Source organism: Myotis brandtii, unplaced genomic scaffold (assembly GCF_000412655.1).
Source record: "Myotis brandtii unplaced genomic scaffold, ASM41265v1 scaffold165, whole genome shotgun sequence".
In the NCBI taxonomy this organism is placed as follows: Eukaryota; Metazoa; Chordata; class Mammalia; order Chiroptera; family Vespertilionidae; genus Myotis; species Myotis brandtii.
Genome location: NW_005356042.1, coordinates 16,459,549 through 16,482,608, shown reverse-complemented (window position 1 = coordinate 16,482,608; position 23,060 = coordinate 16,459,549). Strand labels below are relative to the sequence as shown.

The following is a 23,060-nucleotide window of genomic DNA, read 5'->3' as shown; positions in this document are numbered from 1 at the left end:
CACCCCTGTCCTCCCCTGGCCCGACAGTTGGCAGTTCCTGGAGTTACCTCACTTCCTTCCTGCGCTTGAAGCCTGAGTGGCCGCCCCCAGTCCAGTTCCTCCAGCGTCTCCCGGCCCCCCAGTAGCAGGGTAATTGGTTTCTCAGATCTTCAGCTGTGCACCCCATCTGTGAGGATTTCCCGGTCCCCTGACCCTCCACAGGAAGACGTGTGATCCTACTGCCTGCGGTACCCTGAGGGAGGGGCCGGGAGCCGAGGCTGCTGCTTCTCTCTCCGCCCCTCCTGTCCCTCTGCTCCTGCTCCTGCTCCTGCCAGCCAGGCCTGAAATAGCAACCCCTCCACTTTCTCTCCCAGCCCCACCCCCGCAGCCCAAGGTCACGCTCCCCCCAGGCTGGGGCTCGGGCCTGGTGTGATAGAGCAGCTGCCCGCTGAGATCTGTCTCCAGCCCAGCTCCCGAGAGGAGTATCTGCAATTACAGCTCTTGGAAGGTTGCCGCTTTCATTTCATTTCTGTGGTGTTTGGAGAAAAGTTCAAGCTTCTTTTCACATGTTAGGTCTTCCCGAGCCAGCTAAGGGGTTTCTAGGAGAGAAGAGACTGCATCAAAGATATAGCCCTAGCTGGTTTGGCTCAGTGGATAGAGCGTCGGCCTGCAGACTGAGGGGTCCCGGGTTCGATTCCAGCCAAGGGCACATGCCTGGGTTTCGGGCTTTATCCCCAGCGGGGGATGTGCAGGAGGCAGCCGATCAATGATTCTCTCTCATCATTGATGTTTCTCTCTTTCCCTCTCCCTTCCTCTCTGAAATCAATAAAGATATATTTAAAAAAAAAAAAAGATACATGCCCACAGGCCAAGTGCAGTGGCAGGGAGAGTGGGGGAGCTGGGCCCTGAGAGGAGAGGCCAGAAAGGAAAGCAGGATGGATCGACCCGGACAGGCGTGAGTGCCCGAGGGGCAGGGGAGGACGGAGGGCGGCACCCAGCCGCAGCGTCCTCTCGCCACAGTTGTGCCGCCTCTGCTCCAGCCTCACCGGGAGGAGGCTGCCTCCCTGAGACTTCATGATCCGAGTCCTGCTGTGCCAGTCCCTGCCCGCTGCCTCCCCAGCCCACCCTCTCCCTCAGCCTGGCCGTGGCTCTGCCCGTCCCCTCAGAAGGGCAGCCCCAGGACCCTCTGTCCTGAACGTGGGGAGAATGTGGTTCAGGAGGCAAAGTGGCTTAAATAGCAGCTTAGAGGGTGGCGGCTGTGCACGGCTTTGATGGTCTGCAGACTCAGCTCTCACCCCGTGTGGCCCCAGCGCCCAGGCCCTCACTGAGAGACTCCTCTCCCGCCTCCATCCCGCTTCTGGAGAAAGCCTCCCTGCACAGGGAGTGGAGCCAGGCCTCTCCTGCTTGTGCTATGCTAATCGCTCCATGCAAACGGCAGACTTTGTAGGAGGTTTGCCTGGTTTCAGAAGAAACCCACGCCTTTGAAGCAAAGAGCCACGGTAGCTAAAAATACAATTTCCCGGCTGTTGATCCTCTCATTTGTAAAATGCAAGTTTCCATTGTGAAATCTGCAAATCGGCAGCAGCCCCCACCCCCAGAGGGAGAGGGAGGCGCTGCCATCCTCCGGGGAGGCGCCACCTCAGCCCTGCTCCCTGCTCCCGGCTCTGCCTCTGAGAGCTCCAGAGCGAGTCCAAGAGCATCCCACAATGTAGAGGATTCTAAATTTTTTAAAAAAACATTTATTGTTTTGAAAAAACTTAAACCATATAAGATTTTTTTTAAAAAACAAATGATGCAGGAGAATATTGCATAAGATGTAAAAGACCCTGAACCACCACTTCCTCCCAAAAAGTAACCTCTGTTTTCAGTTTCATGTATTTCCTTCCTTCCAAAACTTTGTCTTTGCGTTTATAAATATACAACTCCGTTTGGCTTTGGTTGTGGTTGTGGGTTTTCCAGGACTCTAGACCCAGAATTGTTCTGGCCTTGTTTTCACTCCCTCGCGTCTTTCCACAGAGCGCCCCTCCCTCGGGATCCTGACACGTTCGCGTCAAAGCAGAGTGGCTCAAGGTCGCCGTTCCTTGTCAAGGCCGCCGCATCCATCGGCCATCTCTGTGTGGTGGCCTGGTCTCTGCTGGGTGGGCAGTGACCACGTGATGCTGGGGGACAGGCAGGATGGCTGGTCCCCAGCAGGCCCCTCTCCTGGCACAGCTCTGCTGAGGGGAGTCGCAGGGAGGGGCTCATCTATAACGGGACCGGGACTCCTCGACACCTCCTAGACCAGCCGTGGGCAAACTACGGCCCGCGGGCTGGATCCGGCCCGTTTGAAATGAATAAAACTAAAAAAAAAAAAGACCGTACCCTTTTATGTAATGATGTTTACTTTGAATTTATATTAGTTCACACAAACACTCCATCCATGCTTTTGTTCCGGCCCTCCGGTCCAGTTTAAGAACCCATTGTGGCCCTCGAGTCAAAAAGTTTGCCCACCCCTGTCCTAGACCCTTTCCCCAGAGGGACTTCCACGGGCCCTTGCTCATTCTCGTGCATTTAATCCGGTGAAGATTGCCTGGGCTGGAAAGGAACATGCGGTTGAAAGCCCATTTCACGCATCTTAAAATTCCCCGAAAACGACTGATCGCGAGAGGGTTTTTCCAGCCTCCTGGAGGGGGCGGAGGGAGACGAATAAGAGGAACCCCTTCCATGTGGCCTGGGAGAAGGAAGGCGTCCCCTCCATGCTGTCTGTGTCCCTCTCCTGCTGTGGCCCCTCCACCTTCCAGCCCTTTCTCCCTGATCTTTCACCCTTTCCCAGAGACCCAGCAGTGAGGCCGCTCTTTGTTACCAGCAGCCGTATTATTGTTTCTCTTCCGTTGTTTCCTGATGTTTATCTCAGTGCCCTTTAAGTGGGCACTTGTAAAGAGCTACAGAAAGTCTCCGTTCGCAAGGTTCTATAAAACCCCCACACTAAAGATGTGAAGGCCAGAAAAGCACGATCTAGCTCCCTAATCAGAGACTATTCTCTTCTGTGGAAGCCAAAAATGTAGCTAGAACGGCAGGAGCGGCATAAGCCACAGGCTGGGGCCTCCTCCCCCAGGGCTAGGGAGACAAACCCAGGCCCCGCTCCTGCTGGCGATAAGGTGAGAGTGGCGATAAGGAGTCCTGGGCAGGCACAGGTCTGGCCTGAGAGTTTATCTCTTTTCCCTTCCTTTGAACAGAGCAAGTCAGGGCCTATGACCCTGCTGTGTGGCCTTGGACCCGTCCGTGGCTTCAGTCCCATGAGCACACAACCTCCGTGAGCCTCGTAAGCCTGGCTGGAGTTGGCAGGGGCAGGGGCGTGGCTGGGCAGGCAGGTGTGGGGCCAGGAAACAGTTTGACACGTTGATTGTGTGTTTGCAGCCTCTTCACAGGCAGGGCCACCAGTGGGGAGACGATACAGCCTTCGGAGCAAATCCTGCTTGGAAGGCGGGAGCACAGAGGGTCCAAAGGGGACAAAGGTTCCATTCGTGCTTCTCTCTTTAACAGTCAGCCTAGAGGACAGCAGACATCGGGGCTCAGAGATGCTGTGTCCCTGGCAGTGCTGGCCTGGGTTCCGAGCATCAGCCGTAGAACTGAAATCACCCCCCTCCACCTACCCCTGCCCAGGACCCAAACTTCGGAGCGGCGTCTCCTGGCAGAGGTTTCTGGGAACCTGCTGCTAGTCACCCCATAGATGTCCCTGTTCCCAACCCCCGGGTCTGAGTTTAGGTTCTGGCTGCAGAGCTGTGGACGCAGTTCCCAGACTCTTCCTCCCACCCGACCCCCTGGCAAAAGAACAGCACCCCAGCAGGGCAGAGCTAAGTGTGGGCACAGGCCAGCTGTGTGCCAGCCAGGTGTGGTCAGTGCCTGCCACCCACAGAGGTAGCTCCAGGGAGAGGATGAGGGAGAAGGAGCTGGTTTGCAGATAAGCTGCCTTGGAGCCACAAGAAGGTTCTGGAAGAACTCGGGTTCCAGTCCATCAGAAGGCCCAGTGATACCTAGCCACGGTGCCCGAAATCACCTGCCTTCCAGAAACAGCAGGCCCTAGCCCCTGTGCCGTGGGCCCTGGCGCCTGCGAGCCGGGTGCTCGGTGAGGCAGCAGCTGAGAGCTTGGTGCTGGGACGGGGCCGGCCGGGACCTTGCATGGCCCTGAGGTGCTTCACCCTCATTCTCCGTTACAAGGGGACCTGGCCGTGGTGAGCGGATTTGAGGGAGGCGGCGTGCTTCGTGTAGAAGTGCTCGCGAGTGTCTGTTCTGTGTGCCATTGTTGGGCAAGAGGCCGTGACACAGCTGGAAGGAAATCCCTGCGACCGGAGAAGGCAGGAGCCGGCCGCTCTCAGGGCTTGGCACGTGCTGGCCTTTCTTAGAGTGGGTTGTCATGAAGACAATGGGATTTCCTGTAGTGGCCCGTCCTTCTGTCTTCATTTGCTCTGGGTGTTCCAACAGATGACACACTCAGAAGCTGTGGGCTTTCCTACCAAGGGTTTGAGACTCCACTCACACCGCCTCCCCCGCTGTCTTCACCCCCGCCTGGTCCTCCCACCACTGCCTTTTCCTCCAGGGCCCAGCACCCCTCAGCCGAGTGCCCAGGTCTTCCCTGCTTGTCTCCTGGTGTCCCACAGCCTCCGCCATCTGAGCTCCATCCAGCCATACTCAGGGGTATCTGTGTGGGCTAGAAGGTGCAGCCTCCGGTGGGACACACACCTGGACCCTGCTGAGGCCCCTCCTTGCAAATTGCAAGTGCTTCGACCAGAACCAGACACTGGGCAGAAATCCCAGTGCGTGAAGCCGCCCGCTCCCCAGACCCCTGAATCCCACCACTAAAGTCATCCGGGCCACCTTGCCTCTCCTGCAATTAGCTTTCTGTTCCACAAGCATCCGCCTCCCTGCCACGCACAGGGGCCCAGCCCTGGGCCAGGCCGATAGGGTTTCCCATACCTCCTGCCATGGGGAGCCTGGGTCAGGACAGGAGTCTCGCTGCCTGCGGGTGCCAGGAGATGGAGCTCAGAAGGGTGGAGGACCATGAGGGGCTAGAGAAGTGCCTGTGAATGGACGGGGGGTAGCCTCAGCCAGGCTGATAGCAGCCCGTGGAAAATGAGCCCAGCTAGGTCAGCCGGGCCGTGCACAGGAGATGGCTCCTGTCCTGGGAGCAGGCGGGGCCCCTCCTGTGGCAGGAAGGCCCACCTGATCCCCTGGTGGTGGAGGAAATGGTCACCTCTCCCAGCTCTGCCCGCTCTCACCTTGGTCCCTCGAGCAAACCGGGAGAGAAGGGCCAGCCTGGCCTAGAGCCTCAGCCCGCTGCCTGCAGGAGACCCCTTGGTTTTCTTGGCCACTCCTGCCCAAGAGAGGCCTTCCTCGGAGGTCTCCGGGTGAGCCCAGCCCAGGTGTCTGTGGCTGACCAGTGTCTGGCCGCGCCGTCTTCAACAGAGGGATAGAGAGCTAAGTGGCCAAGGACCCCTTTCTTCGTCTTCCTCCGCCTCCTCCCCACCCCGCGGTGCCCCGCCCTCCATCGCCTTTCCGCCAGCTCCCAGCAAGACCCAGAAAAACAAGTCCTCATGCCTCCTCCTCCCACTCCCACCACCCTACCCCAAAACTTTTAAGTGCATCAGACACATCGACTGCATTAAACACAATGAATTTTTAAGGCGTGAGTTGGCAGCATTACCATGGCTGCCTCTGCCCTGAAGGGCGCACTGCCAAGGATTGATTGAAATAAATAAAACAGATTTACAGTTTTCATACTTAGGAAGCAGAGCTGGAGGGGAAGAGGAGCGAGGGCGGGTGGGGGAGGGTGTGTGAAACCCGGAGCTTTCGGAACCTCAGATGGGAGACCACGCCCTCCTCCACCCTAACGTTACACTGACTTACCCTGAAGGAGAGCTGCTTGCTCTGTCCATTCCTACAGCAGCCAGCTGTCAGGCGGGGCGAGGCCAGGAGGGTCCTCTTCCCGTGGGAATGGCTCTGGGTCCCTGTGTTTTCTATACTTGACATTCGGCTGCATTTCAGAGTTGCAGCTGGGATATTCCAGGCACCTCCCAGGAAAGCCTGCGTCCCATTGGCCTTGATCACTGAGAGAACATGGACACCAGCTAGAGGCCAAAGGAGAGAGGAAGTGAGGGCCTGTCTCTGTGCACAGGACTGGCCTAGTCGGGACACAGCAGCAGGCAGCGGGGGGTGGGTGCAGGAAGGAGGCCAGGCTCGAGGGAGAAGGGAGGACCTCGATCAGGAACACTCGGGGGCGATGGCAGTGATTTGGCCCTGCCCTCCATCGTGCCCGGACCAGAGGTGCCTAAAGCGCGTTGCCTCCTGGCTGGTTGGCGCAGCCCGGATGCCAGCTTGTATCGGGCCATGGAGTCTACCCCACCCTGAGCTCTCCTCAAAGGCAGCGTCCAGCTGCAGCCTCTAAGAAGAAGCGTGAGCCAGGGCTGCCTGCCCAGTCACCTCCAGAGCGGGCAGTGGCCAGCAGGAGGGCAGACCTCCCACCTCACCTTCCCCCCAGTCCAGCCGCCACCACAGACCGGAGCTCGCAGGCCTGGGCTGGGGAGCTGGACCTGCCTGGGTGGGAGCCAGGAGGGGCGGGTGGTCCTGATGAAGGAGCAGGAGGGGGCAGGATGGGGCAGGGGCTTCTGGGAGTGTCAGGGAGCTGGCACACAGTCCTTCCTGTGTCAGGGAGGCCTTTTGTTGGGCCCAGCCCCGCAGGAGGCACCGAATGAAATCATCCACATGCCCGCCTCTCTGTGGCACTGACCCAGCACGATTCCTGGGGGTCTGGACGGGCCCAGGAAGAACTCGGCCCCTTGATCACACGGAGCTGGGGGCATTGGAGAGCTGGGCACACCCGCCCACCCTGGAGCTTGGCATCCACGGCCAATTCTGAATTCTCTGTCTGTCACGGGGCAGTGAGCGCCGAGAGGAAGGCCAGGGTTGAAGCAGGACTGGACGGTATTAATAGCCGGGGTGGGAGGCGGGTGCCCCCAGCCCTTCCACCCATCTCTCAACATTGACATCTCTGTCCACTCAAATGGGCTGGAGTCCAGTCTCCCCTCCACCCCCCTCCCCTGGGCCAGCTGTCCTGTGCACTGTGCTGTGGCCGCCCATCCAGTGGTCAGATAACTGCTTGGGACAGTCGAGAAGGGACGGGCCTGGGAGGAAATGGTTACCCAGCCTCTGTTTCCCTCCTCCATAGTCATCGGTGCCCTTCCCCCGTCCCTGTCCAGGATCCTGCCACGGGTCAGAGGATGCCTTTTTGTCTCTTAAAAAGGCCCGGCCCAAGGAAGGATGGGGTGGGAGAGGCAGCAGCTCACTCCCCAGCCCGCCCTCAGCTCTGGCTCAGCGTCAGAACAGGCGGGCGTCCATGCCCTTACTTGGTGAGGGAGCCGCGGAGAGCCCAGAGGCCAACTGAGCATCTTGAAAGTGGCCCAGGGGCCTCGGGAGGGCCTGCCGACAGTGAGGGTGAGGGGGCTGTCTCTGGCCATGGTGACCTTGCCGGTCCTGTTTCCGAGGGGCGAGGGGAAGTAGGATCGTGGGAAGAAGTCTGACATTGTCTCCGAAGCACATGGCAGAGTCCAGATTCCCAGAGCCCACCCGGCAGGGAGCCAGAATGCTTCCTCCCACGGAGGACACCACGCTCAGCCTCCAGGCCCACCCCTCACTGTGGGGCCCCTGCTCCTGCAGTGGGCCTGGTCCTGCCGGGCCCCAGCTGTCCCCACTCTATGCCACGCCCCAAATCCCCCTACCTTGTGTCTGTCCTGAAAGGAACCACTCACACTCCCCCTGCTGCCACCCCACTACCTAGACAGACCTCCAGTGCTGGACTGCCCCTCGTGCCCCCCTGGGCCCACAGGCTGAGCCTGGACAGCAGGGGCTTACGGGGGGGCGGGGGCGGGGTGAGGCATCTGGCAGCAGAAGCAGACCCACACCTACACCCCCGGAGAGCGGCACCTCCTGTCCACACTCAGCCGGGGTGGCGCTTGGAGCCACTGGGAGGTCTTGTCCTTCACACCAGGGCGGCCTTGCCCACGCTGGGGGCCTGCCCCGGTCCCTGGAGGCACAGCTGTGTGTGGCCCCTTCCCCACACCCAGGACAGGGTCGGGGAGAGCACCAGGCTCCCCATTGGCCTGGCGGGGACCAGCCTGTGCCCAGGCCTTTCTCCCAGGAGACGGGCAGCAGCTATTGCCTCATGCAGGCCGCCTCCTGCCCAGTCTAGGCCAGCTGTCACCTGAAGCTGCGGCTGTGGGTGGGTGCCAGGGGGACCCGGCGAGCACCTCCCACCGTGGCCAGCACTGAGGCTGGTGGCCTTTCAGGGCCGGGCTCTGCGGCACAGTGGAGGCTCGGCCAGTGTTAGTGTGGAAGGGGCCGTGACATGAAGCTCACGCCAGCGGGGCAGGTGCGGCCACTCCCAGCGGGCACAGCTGCAGAGGGCCTTCCCCTCTGAGGCCGCCCCAAAGGACACAGCAGTCCACTGGGGAAAGTGGGGCTCCAAAGCAGGCTGAAGACAGGTCGCTCCCCTGAGAGCCCTCGCATATGACAGGGACCAAAGAGAACGCAGACCCGGAAGTAGGGGAGTGGCCACCCGGGCGGGTAGCAGGAGGCTGGAGGAGAGGAAGGCAGAACCCCGACCCCGGGGACCCTGTCTGAGTGTGAGGGCTCACATGTGGACCCCTGCCCGGTCCAGCGCTAAGGCGGGTGTGAGACCCCATCCAGGCTCCCTCCCATCCGACCTATGCCTGGTCACCAATCAGTGGTCCACGGACCACCGGTCATCCATGAGGTCCAAAAGGTTGGCAACCACTGTTCTAAACCATTGTCTCATGAGCTGCACTTTAATATGGGTATTAAAAGTCCGGGCAAATGTTTAATGCTTACAAGCTGTGCTCCATTACGGAGCTATGCCTGAGAGCCAGGCAGGCAGCTCAGCCAGGCTGGGCTCGGCAGAGAAGTGATGACGCAGCAGCCCTGCGGGGCAGCCATCTGCCAGCCCCACCGGGTGGGCAGTCCCCGGTGCCCGCTCATACTAGGCACCGAGGAGGCAGAGCGGTAAGAGGGGCTCACGCTCTGGAAGTCGGTTCTTCTGGGTCGAATCCACCCCTCCTGCTCCCTGGTCGGTGGTGTGGCTGGAGCAGGGTCCTCTGTGGAGGAGGGGGTTATAGTGCCCCGTGCCCATGGTGTGTGAAGACCTGCCAGGGGTCTCCCTGGGCAGGGCAGCCAGGCCCCAGGTGGCAAGGGTGAAGGAGGAACCTCACGGCAGCTGCGCTCTGCAGACAGAATGCACACAGATGTGCAGCGGGCTTGCTGGGCTGAGCACAGGAGTGTCTGCAGGCACACTGTCCGTCAGCGTAAGCCTTCATCAGCGTTAGTGTGGCTCCTCCGCACAATCACACTCAACAGTGATTATTGAGCCCGGTTTGGCTCAGTAGATAGAGCGCCGGCCCGTGGACCAGAGGGTCCCAGGTTCGATTCTGGTCAAGGGCACATACCTTGGTTGGACGCTCCTCCCCAGCCTGGTCGGCGCATGCAGGAGGCAACCAATCAGTGTGTTTCTCTCACATCGATGTTTCTCTCTGTCTTTCCCTCTCTTCCACTCTCTCTAAAAGATCAATGGAAAAATATCCTCAGGTGAGGATTCACAATTAAAAAAACAACAACAGTGATTATTGAGTGCCAGGCCCTCTTCTTGAGGGACATGGGGGTCCCAGACAAATTCTGGTGGGAGACACAGCCTGGGACCTAGGGAACAAGTCCCACCCAGATGACCTGAGTAATGAGAATCGCTTGGAAAGAAACAGGACTCACTTGGATCTGGGGCCTGGGTGGCTGGAAGGAGCCAGTCCCTACGCAGCGTTCTCCAGGCCAGGGCAGAGGGCAGGGCACAGGGCATCGTGAGGGAGGGAGCACGTGTAAGGGCTGAGGTTGGAGAGGAACTGACCAGAGTGTGTGGGATCCTGGAGCCAGGGTGAGGGGCTGGGTTTTATTTAGATCCAGCAGGAAGCCACTGGGGAGTACCGTGCTCTGATGGACACTTTTTAAGGACCCCCGCTGGTGCATGGAGGGTGAATTCTGCAGTGAGAGAGGCAGGGAGGCCAATCAGGAGCTGGCCTTGGAGTTGACCAGGCACCAGGGCTGGGGTGGCTGACACGGGGCCCAGAGGAGGCAAGATGTGCCCTGAAGGCAGAGCCCCCTGCCCTGTCTTGCGGTGGACCCAACATGGGCCCAGGGGATCAAGGATGACTCCCTGGTTGGGACTGCAGCAGCTGGGTGGGCAGTGACGCCAGTTCCTGAGATGGGGACAGTTCCTGAGATGGGGACAGTTCCTGAGATGGGGGGGGGGGGGGCCCCTCCGGGGGGGGGGGGGGGGGGGAGATGGGGGCGCAGGGCAAGAGTTACGCTGTGGCCCTGCCAAGTTTGAAATGCCATGCAGGGCTGTCCACCAGGCACATGGCTGCCCCATCCAGAGCTCAGTGGGGGGCAGAGGCACATGTGGGAGCCCCTAAGCTAGGGGCAGCTTTGAAAATAATCATGGACCAGATGCCACCACCAGGAGACAGACTGGAGAGCGAGCAGGGGGGCTGCACGGCACTAGGGGGCAGCCACTGGAGAGGTGGCAGAACCAGGGGAGCATGGGTCACCGCGGCCAGAGAAGAGCGTTTCCAGAAAACTCTGCCGTCCCGGGCCTTCTGCAGCTCCGCCAGTGTTCCCCAGGAGCCTGGGTGCCCTCATCTCCTCATGGCCACCCCCTGCCTGTCCCTCCGCACCCTCCCAGCCGTCCCCACCGGCCTGTGGTCCCTGGAGGCGCTGCCTGGCAGCAGGCTCAGCTGCTGGCCTCTGTCATGGAGACGGCAGCAGCTGCAGGCGACGGGCATTTGTGAGCATTTGTCAGAACGCTGCCCTTCCTCCCCGGCCTGCCCTTCTGGAACATTTCTCTCCCATGGCCCTGGAGACGGGGCTCCTGTGGGGCTGGGAGGACCAGAGGGGACCGGAGGTGCTGTCTGTTCTCGGCCTAAGGGCCAGGCTTTCTCCTGTGAGCTGGCTGCTACCCCCACTCGCCATAGACTGTGCCCCCCACACGAGCCATCACTAGCTTGGCAGCTACTCTCTGAGCAGCCCCCATGGCACAGGTGGGCACTGTCGCCAGGTGGGAGGTAAAGACATTGTCACGTAGACATTGGGTCACACAGCTGGGCAGGAGCACCGGGCTCTGGGACCTCTGCCCCCCCCCCCCCCCCCACATCCCAGGCAAGCAGGGGAGCCCCCAGTGATGGTAGAACTCCACCCATCCCCTCAACAGCCCTGTTTCCATGTCTCTGCTGGTTTCTTGCCCGAGTCTGCTGGTTCCAGCTGGGCCGAGGCTGGATGGAGCCTGCCTGTCCACTGTTTGCACTTCGTGGTTTGCGATTTTGGCGGCCTGGGGGGCAGGGGATCTTCTCCAGCCTGGCCCTGAGGCGTGACTGGTGTTTATTGGTAGAGGAAAGCAGGGGGCCAGTCCCTGATGCTGCATGTACTGCGAGGTCAGTGACCTGGGATGGACATGTTTCAGGCCTCAGACCCCTGTCCCCACCAGCCCCAGGCATGGTCTGCGGGCTTCCCTGGAGCAGAGACTAGGAGTCAGAGAGGGGCACCCACCCTCCTCACCAACCAGTCGCCCATTCAGTGCGGCCCTCCCTGCTCAGGATGCCTGGACTCCCGGGGGCCCGCCATCCCCCCAGCCAGGCCTCCGTGGGCACCAGGACAAACTCTGGAGGTCGACAGCTTCCTCCAAGCCCGTCCTCTCGCCCACCTGTTCCTGTTGACCTCACCTTGGCCCAGGGGCTGTGGGAAAACTGTGTCTTTACTCCATGGGCTGTTTTCCTGTTTGTCAAATGGGACTCCTTTCCACCAAGGCCAAGCCTATCCCCCAAGATTCTTCCTGGAGAAGAGACGGTGGAAAGAAAGGGTCCCTAACTGACCCCATGACCTTGGTCAAGTCACCTCGCTGCCCTGTGCCAGCAAAGATGAAACTCGGGGTGTCGTAGGTTCACTCATCCCACAAGTGCCGCCTGAGCCCGGCACCTGCAGGCACCTCCAGGCAGGGTTACAGCGAGAACCGCACAAACCAGTTCCTAGCCCAGGGGCCCTCATGGGGAGCGGGGGGGACAGGACCCGGTGAGCAGACGTGTGGAAGCTGTAGAAGCTGGGCGCACAGAGCGCCGTGGATGTGGGGAGCGGGGGGACAGGACCTGGTGAGCAGACGTGTGGAAGCTGTAGAAGCTGGGCGCACAGAGCGCCGTGGATGTGGGGAGCGGGGGGACAGGACCCGGTGAGCAGGCGTGTAGAAGCTGTAGAAGCAGAGCGCCGTGGATGTGGGGAGCGGGGGGACAGGACCTGGTGAGCAGACGTGTGGAAGCTGTAGAAGCTGTAGAAGCTGGCGGCACAGAGCGCCGTGGATGTGGGGGTGAGAGCCAGGGCCTGCCGCTCTCTGAGAACCGTCTCCCTGGGGCAGAGTCGGGGATGAATAGTCTGGGGCTCCGGAGCCGCTGGGCCAGGGTGAGTGTTTTGGGAGGCGTGGAGCCAGGCCCGCTGTGAACAGTGCCCCGTGTCCCCCATGGTCCCCACACCGGCCCCAGGAGAAGCAGGTGTCCTCAGGGTGGGGAGACCGGGGAGGGGTCCACAGTGAGGCCCAGGGGGTGCCGTAACCTTCGCTCTGCCCGCTTTCCAGGCAGCTGTGCCTCCTGCTGAACGCGGAGAACATCTTCCACTCGATGGCGGACATCCTACTCCGAGAAGAGGACCTCAAGTTCGCCTCGACCATGGTCCACACCCTCAACACCATCCTGCTCACCTCCACAGAGCTCTTCCAGCTGCGGAACCAGCTCAAGGACCTGAGGACACTGGTACCGTGCCTGCGGGCTCTGGCTGGGGAACCCTGTGTGCACGCAGGCACCCGTCCTGCCAGCCCGCCCTCAGCCCCAGGAGGCTCTCTGGGAGGAGACGGATGAAATTGGAGATCTCCCTGGGCCAGTGTAAAACATGGACGCCCCTGGGCTGAGCACAGGAAGCAACAGCGTGGGAGTGAGTCCCAGCTGGTTCCTTGAGCAGCGCTGCAGAGGCCTCTCTGAGGAGACCGTGTGCTCTACTCGGGTCCACGCACCCTCCCTCACCCATCAAAGGCTGTGCCTTTTCTCCCATTGACACCCCACTCCCACCCTGGCGCTGCCCCCTGGCACACAGGGTTCTGGACTCATGTGGGGGACCCAATGGGTGATGCCCTCTGGATGCCACCTCCCTGTCAGGGCCAGGCCTGTGGCTGTCACCCTGCCGGGGATCGGGTTACTGCTCTCGTTGCCCCCCTCTTTGGCCCTGGCCCTGTTCCCCAGCAGCTAGACCATGTGTCCCAAAAGGCACCCTGTCGGAAGCCAGGGTATCATAGGGCTGCCTGTCCCAGGCTTGGGGTGAGGACCTCCCCAGGCTGATCAGAGAGCAGGAAGGCACTCACCATCCTCCCATCCTGCTCTGGGGGCCATGGTCAAGATCATGCTCCCCCGGGGGTGGGGGCTGAGTTGCAGATGGCCTCCAGGCGTTTCGTTCCCCTATCTGGGCTGTGATCACCACCCCCACACCCTCCTTCCCAGCTCAGACCCTGCATCCAACCCTCTCAGGGTGCCTCCAGGACAGCCAAGCCTGGTCTGAGGGCATCTGGGGCCAAGAGGCTCGGAACGATCCAGGCCACACCCCTGCCTCCTTCCTGTGGTTCCTTTCAGACATTCGCAGAGGCCTTAAGAATTTTCCTCAGGGCAGGGGCTCCCCCGAATGTGGGTTCAACTCCTGGGCTGGTTTCCGAGTGCAAGGTGGGCCGCAGAGAGGGAGGAGATGTGCCGTTTGAGGACGAGGGGAGGGTGCTGCAGGGAACCGCCACCCCACCCGCAGGCTGTGCCCTCCCGCACAGCCCTCCCAGCCCACACACTCCGGACCACAGGGTCCTGGAGGGGACAATCACTGTTATTTGCCGAGAGCAGAAATGCCAGCATGGAGGACAGGCTCCCCCCACCAGGCCCTGTCACCACACGTGGCTCTGTGGGGCCTGGAGTAATGACAGGGTCCGGGAGGAACTGTCAGCATTTCCTTTGTGACAGCGTGTTCCCAGCGGGGCTGCCAAACAGCTGGCTCCCCACAAGGGCCCTTCCCGCTCAGGTCCCCACATGGACCCCAGAGGGGAGGAGCAGGTGAGGAGGTGCGGGCCCTCTGCTCACTGCTCATGCCTCCCCCAGGAGAGCCAGGACCTGTTCTGCTGCCTGTACCGCTCCTGGTGCCACAACCCCGTCACCACGGTGTCCCTCTGCTTCCTCACCCAGAACTACCGGCACGCCTACGACCTCATCCAGAAGTTGTATCCTTCACTGTCACTGTTCTTCCGGTCCAACCGCTGGAGGGGTGGGCCCACTGCCATCCTCCTTCCCCCAGGCCCGTGACACCAGGACCGGATGGGTGCCTTGAGGGAGGAGAGCTGGCCCTGGAGAAACCGTGTAGGCTGGGGATCAGGGCTGAGGGACCATCTAGGTGGGGTGCCGGGGAACGGACGGGTGCACCGCTCGCTGCAGATCGGTGGGCCCTGTGCTGGGGCGGGCGGGAGGAAGGCCTGAGAGCAGGCGGGGGCGAGCCTGTGGGCTGAGCTGAGTGTTGGTGGTGTTGCTGGTGCTTAGGGACCTTCAGGGGCCACAGAGCCAGAGCTCGGCGGTAACCCAGGGGCAGAGCGGGCTGACCAGGGGGCCTCAGAAGAGGGAAACCCCCCCAGCCCACTCAGGGCCTGCCTCAGCGAAGGGCATCATGGTCACATTTTGTTTAAAATACTGTACAGCAAACCAGCCTCCTCTGGGAATGCCTGGCGTGTGACCTCACTGGGAGAGCTGCTTAGATGCAAAATCGGTCTCCTTCCCTGAGGGGCTTGGAGTTGGGGTTCAGGAAGGAGGGGCCCTGAGGGGTCTCCTTTGAGGGTCAGCCATGGCCTTGCCTGGCTCCCTCAGTGCTGCTCCCCTTCCATACCCTAGATTTGCTTCTCTCGGTCATTGGTGATCAAGGGACCACAGGCCACACCTGCCGCAGCCCTGACCTTGGCCGGGCTGGCGGCGTCCACTCAGGCGGGAGCAGACCCTTCCTGCCCAGCCCTCCCCACAGGCTGCAGGGCCGCGATAAGTGAGAGCCTTTCAGAGCCCAGGATCGCAGGGGAGGGAGCTGCCGGAGCAGAGCCGGGTGCCGTGCAGCGGGGACAGCTATGCGCTTCTCAATTAGAGGGACACAAAGGCAGCGGGATGGACTAATGCCCTTCGCATGCGGAATCCTGCTTAGGCAGAAGCAGCTCTGTGCCTCGGGAGCCGGACTGGAGGGAGGAGGTCGCTCTGAGCCGCTGGGTCAGGTCCCTGGGTCCCAGCTCTCCAGCTGCCACCCTCCCTGTCAGGGTCCTCCCTGAGACAGGCTGTCCTGGCCCAGGGGGAAGACTTTCCTTGACTGCCCACCAGCGGGGACCTGGAGGTCACTGTGGACTTCCTCACGGAGGTGGACAAGCTGGTACAGCTGATCGAGTGCCCCATCTTCACATGTAAGGGCCCTGCCTCTGGCCTCTGGCCTTTGGGTGGCCTGGAGTGAGGCGGCCTGGAGTGAGGCAGGGTGAAGCCACACTCAGAAGAGGGCGGGAGTGGGAGGAGGGCAGTCACCCCAGGGATACTCTGGAATGTCAATAATGGAAGACTGGGGAGGAGATCAGGTCTGAGGAGACCAGACGCAGCAGGGCTGGGACATGTGGCATCAGAACCTGCCCGGGTGCCTCAGGGTGGGGCTTGTGGACACGCCAGCGCCGACAGCAAAACCCACTGAAGGTGAATATCAGCTGCCGGGAGAACTGGAGCAGTGCTGTCGGGACAGGTGGGCAGCTGTCCCAGCGCCGTGCCGGCCCCTCCTCCAAGCACGCCACTCTGCCCTGGCTCTTGGACGCTGTGGGGACCCTTGGCCCACCTGCAGGCTCCTGTGTGCCCAAGAGCCACACACTCATCTCTCCGCAAAGCAGAGTTGGCATTTGCTGGGAGCCGATGGGTGGGAGCTGCCTGATCGTAACACCCAGGCTGAATGTGCAAAAGTGGCAGCTGGCTGTGGCACACGCAGCTCTTGGCGCCTCAGACACGGCGACTACATGCAACGCGTGCGCTTTCAGTGCGGTAGGAAGCCAGCCACCCAGGCCTCCTGCTCTCTGGCAGTGCCTGTGACCTGTCAGGCTGAGCCATCAGCCTTCACTCTGGAGCCCAAAGGCAGATGCAGGGGCCGAGGACACCACCCCTTCCACCCATCCAAACAGAAGGCAGCTTTCCAAACAGCCAGGCCCATGCTGCCCGATGCCTGTGGGACACGTGTGGGGGGAGACCTGCTCCCCGTGGAGTGCACCTGAGCCTGTCCCAAGTGGTCCCCTGAGCTGATCTCACTTCCCTGGGGGCCTCCCAGGCAGCCAGGCACATGCTCCCTGAGGTCAGATCCATCCCGACCCTAGAAAAGCGACAGCATCTCCTCTCCAGGCCCAGGACTTTGTTGGGTTGACCACAGCAGATGCTCCCCCTGGTCCTGCCGAGAACCCGTTCTAACGGTGGGATGCCTAGACCCAGCTTCCCGCAGGGCTCGGGAGTTTGGACCCTGATAGGCCCACGCTTCTGCTGGAGTTGCAAGGCGCGGGGATGACTGCTCAGGTCTCCCATGGTGGCCCCTGCCACCTCAGAAGGGGCGGGCTGCGGGAGGCCCTGCTTCCTAGCTTTCCCAGCCCCGGGGCCTGGCTGCGCCCTAGCTTAGCATCAGCCCAGACGCTGCACAGCTGCTGGTGGCGTGGCCTCTCTGGGAGTGTGTGTCACCCTCCACAGAGGGTACCCAGCTGGGCCTAGAGACACGAGGAGCTAGAGCCAGTGACTCTCCCAGGGGGGCTCATAGGAGAGAAGGCTGGGCCTGTGTAGTTGGGACGGGTGCCGGGCAGGGCCAGGGGTGTGTCTCCTCCCACCCGGTGGGGTGGTGGCAGGACTGGGCTCTGAGGTGGATTCCAAGGCCCCTCCCAGACGCCCATGGGATGTGTTTCAGCCTCACACGAAAGCGCTTTCCACCTTGCCCTCCCTCCGCGGTCCTAGCCCAGCCTCTCCAGCCCACCTACCTAGCTCGTGCTGGCTCGTGCAGCACAGAGGGGACCTGCTACAGTACAGCCCATGCCCCTCCTTACCAGGGAGGCGGTGAGCACAGGGCAGGGACAGCCCAGCGGCAGGTTGGCGTCGCCAGGCTGAGGTGACTGTTGGGAAGATCAGACAGGCAGTGGTAGGAAGAGAGAATTATGAGGTCAGGGGACAGCGAGGCGCTACTGGCTGGGGGCAGGAGTGGTACCTGGCTGTTGAGCCCCTGCCTTGTTCTCTGCCACGGCCCCCTGGCTGGCCCTGTCCTGGCCAGGCTCTTGACCCCTGACCTCTGCTCTCCTGCAGATCTGCGCCTGCAACTGCTGGACGTGAAGAACAACCCGTACCTGATCAAGGCCCTCTACGGCCTGCTCATGCTGCTGCCCCAGAGCAGCGCCTTCCAGCTGCTCTCCCACCGGCTCCAGTGCGTGCCCAACCCCGAGCTGCTGCAGACCGAGTGAGTGCCGGGCGGGGGCCTGCGCCCGCTGCCTCCATGGAGGGAGGCATCGCCACCCAGCAGGGGCAGGGCCAGGGGGGCCTGGTGAGGACGCTGTGCCTCAGGGGCGGCCGAGGGTCTCCTTGCCTGGGCATCACACCCCTCTCTCACCTCAGACCCTGTCCACCCACAGCCACTTGCCTGTGGGCCTCTCATTTCCATATCAGAACACCAGGCTGGGGGATTCTGGGAGTAGGTGGTAGTGAGACCTTCTCTAAGAACCAGGGTTAACCTAAAAATCAGAGGTAGCTGCACCTGTGGCTGCACTGTGCGGGCGCTGCCCACAGGAAGAAAAGGTATAGACACAACTCTGCCAAGAGGCCCAGCATGGGCAGCTCTGGCAGGAGGCTGCGGCCCCTGGGGGGTCGAGGCTCCCACCCGAACACACTGCTGGCCTGGCCCCTGGAGCCTGTTGGGCCTTGTCTATATTTGGTAACCCTTGGAGGCTTCGCCTCATCCACAGGCATTTGGCATCCGAGATGGAAAATTTCACTTGTCAGGTCGCCATGGAAACAGGCAGAGCCACTGAGAAGATTTACGCTGAATGGAGCGCGCCCAGCTTGCATCAGATGCCCTGTGTGTCTAGAATTCCCTCCCAGGCTGTTCAGGCCGCTCTGCAGGCCTGGCGTCTCGCTCCTGGAAGGGCCTCGCGCCTTTGCCATTGGCATGGATGCAGGCAGCCTCGAGATGGGCTTGCCCGGCACACGGCCCCTGCTCTGAGCCTCTATGCCCTTCAGGACTCAGCCCACCACCCCTCCCACCGGCCTGGCTTCGCCACAGGCTGGGTGTGGGCACCTGACTGCTGGTCTGCCCCGGGCCAGCTGGAGGGGCTCGAGCCCTCAGCAAGAGTGGTCTCCAGACCAAGGCCCAGCTCCTGCCCACCCTGACCCTCTCCCCAGCAGCAGCTCTTCAGGGCAGTGGTGCTGGCACTATCCCGCTGCTCTTGGTGCCACCGGGGAGTTCCCAGGGGAGCAGGGAGCAGCTGAGGAGTTGGGTTTGCGTTTGGGGAGAGAGGCCCTGAAGCCACACTGCTTCACTGGCCTCCTCTACACGGGCCTTTACAACACCTGGTGGGTGTGAGGGTGGCTCTGGCAGGCGCTTAGAAAGGGGGTGCGGTGAGAGGGGAGGAGGAGGTAGGCAGGCTCTGGTACCCCCTTTTGGGAACCAGCCTGCCTTGCTGGGGAGACCTCAGGCCAGGCCGTGGACCCTGTGCTGCTGGGTCGTTCCCTTCTCCGAGCTCTGCCCCCTACTCTCCTCATCTCAGAATAGAGGGACCCTCCCTGCGCGCCCCAAGCCAGGGCAGAGCGAGTCTGCACAGGGACGCTAGGGAACGGAGCATTCCTTCTGTTTGCCTCGGTCAGTCGGGACAGCCCCAGCCTAGACAGGGACCTGGCCCAGCTCTGACCTCAGGCAAGCCCCTCGCTTTCTCCGGGTTTCTTCCTCGGGAAATGAGCGTTGGGACTAAATGGCTGCTTCAGGGCTGTGTTCCCAGCCATTCTTAGCAGGGACCCAGGCGGACAAGCCGGGAGCGGTAGGTGAGGAGGGGCCTCGAGAACAGCTGGGGAGGGGTCAGATTGCAGGGTGGACACAGGGACAATGCACACCCTGGAGAGGACAGTCTCAGCCCTGGGAGGGACAGGCAGCTGGGGAACAGCTGAGGGAGTTCCTGGGCCCTCGCCCTCCCTCGTTCTGTGGGCTCAAGGCGCCCACAGGGCTAAGGGAGCCTGTCCCCCCTCAGGCTTCCCAGCCACTCCCCAAAGACCATCTCCTGGGTGAGGCTGGAGGGACCCTCCGAAGGAAAAGCTGTGACGCTCACCACAGTAGCCTGGTGACAGGTGCGTGGGTGGGGTGGCAGGAGAGGAACCCCAGCTCTGCTGCTGGCGGTGTCCTCCAGGCATCACTGCCTAAGGGTTGCAAACATGAAGGACCCGTGCGAGGCCCCCGCGGTGGCTGTGCCCTCGGAGCCCTGACCCCCATGGGACATACCCCTCCCTGCGCCCATGACCTCAGGCCAGGAAGCGTCTACCCGCAGGGAGGCTGAGTCCCTGGGGACAAGACTAATTGTCTAGAGAGCAAAGTACAGCCCACTCCTCCCGACCCCCACACCCTGGCCACATCTTTGCATATCACCCTGGGTTTGCCATTCATTGCTGGCATCTCCGTGGAAACCCCTCATCTCACTCCTGGGGCCTAATGCCTTGGCTCACCAGGAGTGTTGAGGGAGCAGCATACAGACCCATGGAACCCCAGCGGCAGATGACATGTTTCAGGGTCATCTCTGGCCTCATGTTTACAGGCCTGGGTTGGGGTAGCATCCGGCCACCCCCTGAAGTTAGAGGTCCGAGCTCCAGGTTGTTTCTCAGCCTCCCCAGAAACCCAGGTTTCTCTCGGGACAGTGGCACCTGTGCCACCGAGTGACTGTGACAGGAAGTCCCTGCCTGCCATCTGGCCCCTAGAGCAGCCCCACTTTTTGATCTTCGTTGAACTAATGTTCAACAGCTCAGGAGGCAAGGCCTGAGGCCCAGAAAGCAGCAGCCCCAGCAACCGGCCAAGGTGTTTGCAGGTGATGCACCTTCACAAGAAGGCAGGGAGGGAGCAGGCTGAGGGGATGCAGGGGCCACCTCCAGGCTCCAGGTGGCCGACCATGGGAGGGTCCACGCTGCCCGGGCCCTGGCCCAGCAGGCCAGCGGAGGGTCAGCGATGCCTCTCAGGCACAGACCATTGGGTGCCTGTATCTTGCCGGGAGCCAAGCTCACTGCTGAGGGGTCCGTTTGGGTGAAGCACCATCGTGTTTCCCCCAAAATAAGCAGCTCATGTGCCTCAAGCTGCCGGGCCCTGGCTGGTCACCTCCGAGGGCAGAGTTGTAGCCATGGTGGCTGCCCATCAGGTACCTAGGCGGGGGCTGGAGAAATCCCCCTTTACAGATGAGGAAACTGAGTCACCCAACGTCCAATGGCTAGGAAGTGGTCAGGTTACCATTGGGTCATACCTGTCTAGCTCCTGTGCTCGGCTGCTGCCCAGACACCCCCACTGGGGTCTGTTCATGAACTCACAGGACCCAAGGATTCTCACGAACAGCCCAGAGCCTTCCTGAGTCCCCTTCCCTAGAGCTCCAAGGGCCCCCAGGTAACTGCCAGCCACACAGATCTGCCCCCCAGGCCAGTGCGGTTCCGTGAAGGAGAGCAGAGTCTATCACGGGACTGCAGGGATGGTGAATGGGACAGGAGCCTGAGGGGATCTAGTCCCCAAGGGCAAGCTAAACACTGGTTTGAAGGGGCAGCAGGGCTACTAGTTTGCACAACTGTAGGAAGTACCACGCACATTGTAAGTGTGCAGTGCACAACTCGTGCTGCTGTACCGAGCAGCTGGGGAGGGTGGTAGCAACAAGAGTGGTAGGAGCCATGGGCATGCCCAGCGATGAAACCAGCTTTCCTTTCCCAGGGGCAGGGACTGCCTGCAGGCTTCTGGGCCCCAACACTCAAAAATGTGTCCTGCCAATTGAGGGCTCAGTAGAGACCCTTCAGCCTCCCTGCTGGCCCTAGCCCTGCCCCAGAGAAAGGGCCAGCTGCCTCCTCCCCCATCCCTGACCCTGTTCCAGGCCCCAGCTGGCTTCCTGGCTGGCTGCAGGCCCTGGCTGTCACCCCAAAGGGAGCCACTCGTAAACAGGAAATGCTTCCCAATGCGATGCCTGCTCTGGGCGCTGTTGCCAGCCCACAGGCTGGAGGCCATATCCAAGCCGCAGTGTTGACTGGTCTCTCCAACTGCCGGGGAGGGGAAGCTCACGGGGCTCCTCCACTCTTTGGGGCTGTTGGGGAAGGGGTGCTGGGCCCGAAGCAGCCAACTCCCCGCCGTGGAGTTCCACCACCTGTGGCCCTGCCCTCCTGTGTCTGGAGCTGCCTCCCTCCAGCAGCACGTGTGCCGGGGCATTGACACTGCGCCCTTCTGCTCCCTCTCCCCAGAGACAGTCTGAAGGCAGCCCCCAAGTCGCAGAAAACGGACTCCGCCAGCATCGACTATGCAGAGCTGCTGCAGCACTTTGAGAAGGTCCAGAAGAAACACCTGGAAGTGAGGCACCAGCGGAGTGGGCGCGGGGATCACCTGGACCGAAGGGTTGTCCTCTGACAGGCCTGGCGTGGAGAAGGGCCCAAGGAGTGGTCCCGTGGAGCACTGGCCCCTTCAGGCCCCTTCCCACCGAGCCTGAGGACCTGCCTCCGGAGCAGGGCTGGCCCTGCCACAGCCCAGGGATGGGAGCGGGGGTGGAGGCTGCTCTGTCTACCCGAACTCCTCTCACCACCCAGCCCCCTGGCCCCCCGAGCTGTCCAGCATTCAGATAGAGCCGGCTTCCTACCAGGGTGGGGCCACAGCCTCAGACACCACCTATCCTCTGGAATGGTCTCTTTCTAACACCCTCTGTGAAAGAGCTTGACCTCCCGGCCCACCAGAGCCCTGGCCTCATGCGATGTGTGTATACGGAGCTGTGTGCACATAGGGGCCAGCACAGAGGTCCGTGTGAATGATGCATTCCCTGCCCCAATAAAGAAATGACAGGAAACCCTCAGCTTGTGCCTGCCTGCTCCTTCCCACTGGCCCCTGCCCCTGCCTGATGCTGCAGCTGCCCCAGGACCTTGCACCTATCCTGGAGACAGGGCTCATGGTGGCCCCCAGGAGGGCTAGCTTCACCGGGAGTCTGGTTACTACACACTCACTTGACAGGTGTGGGCCTTGGGGGACCCAGCTCACCTCTAGGAACTGCCCCTACTTCCCAGAAAGCACCAAGCACTGGCCTGCCTGGAACCCGGAAACCCCTCCCAGGCACCTGCTCTGACTTCCATCCTGATTGCCCAGGGACCATGGGACACATCCCCACTAGTCACCTGGACTGAGCGCACCTCCGGGGTGTCTGAATGAAAGGGCATGCGCACTGCAGAACTGCGGCTCACTGGGGTGGGAAGGAGGGCCAGACCGGCGCAAGGAGGGAGGACGTGCCCAGGTGCTTCCCCTTGGTTGGGCTAAATGAGCCTCACCTAGCCGCACCTGTAGGCCCTTGACCTCACATTTTGGGAGCCTCTGATTGGCCTAAGGGCTCTTAAGTGGCTCTCAGGGCCCGTGGCGGGGGTGGAGCGAAGGAGCTTTTCCCAGAGCAGCGTCTCTGGGCGGTGGGTTTCACTGCTGGAGTCTCCAGGGTCGGGGTGTAGGACGCGGCCGACTTCTGTCCCACCACCCCAAGAAGGGTTGCCAGCGGGCCAGGTCACTACTACTCCCAACCGCCAGGCACCCCATCAGGGTGGCACCGCGCCACTTGGAGCAGGAGCCAAAGAACTTGTGGAGCAGGGTCCGAACTCCTCCGCCTGGGATGGAGCGCCCGGGGCAGGCGGCCCTCGGACACCTCGTGCTGTGCGCGCCGTGGCCGA

General features: G+C 61.7%; 1 protein-coding gene across 1 annotated transcript in view; it reads left to right on the top strand.

Moving 5' to 3' along the window:
• VAC14 (Vac14 homolog (S. cerevisiae)) overlaps positions 1 to 22,207 on the top strand; it is a 98,692-nt gene extending 76,485 nt beyond the window's left edge. The window contains exons 15-19 of the mRNA XM_014536803.1: positions 12,686 to 12,860; positions 14,235 to 14,353; positions 15,480 to 15,559; positions 17,460 to 17,610; positions 21,609 to 22,207. Coding sequence (XP_014392289.1) covers positions 12,686 to 12,860; positions 14,235 to 14,353; positions 15,480 to 15,559; positions 17,460 to 17,610; positions 21,609 to 21,771 — 688 coding nt within the window. The 3' untranslated portion in view covers positions 21,772 to 22,207. The remainder of the gene's footprint in view (positions 1 to 12,685; positions 12,861 to 14,234; positions 14,354 to 15,479; positions 15,560 to 17,459; positions 17,611 to 21,608) is intronic.
• Positions 22,208 to 23,060: the final 853 nt, after the last annotated feature.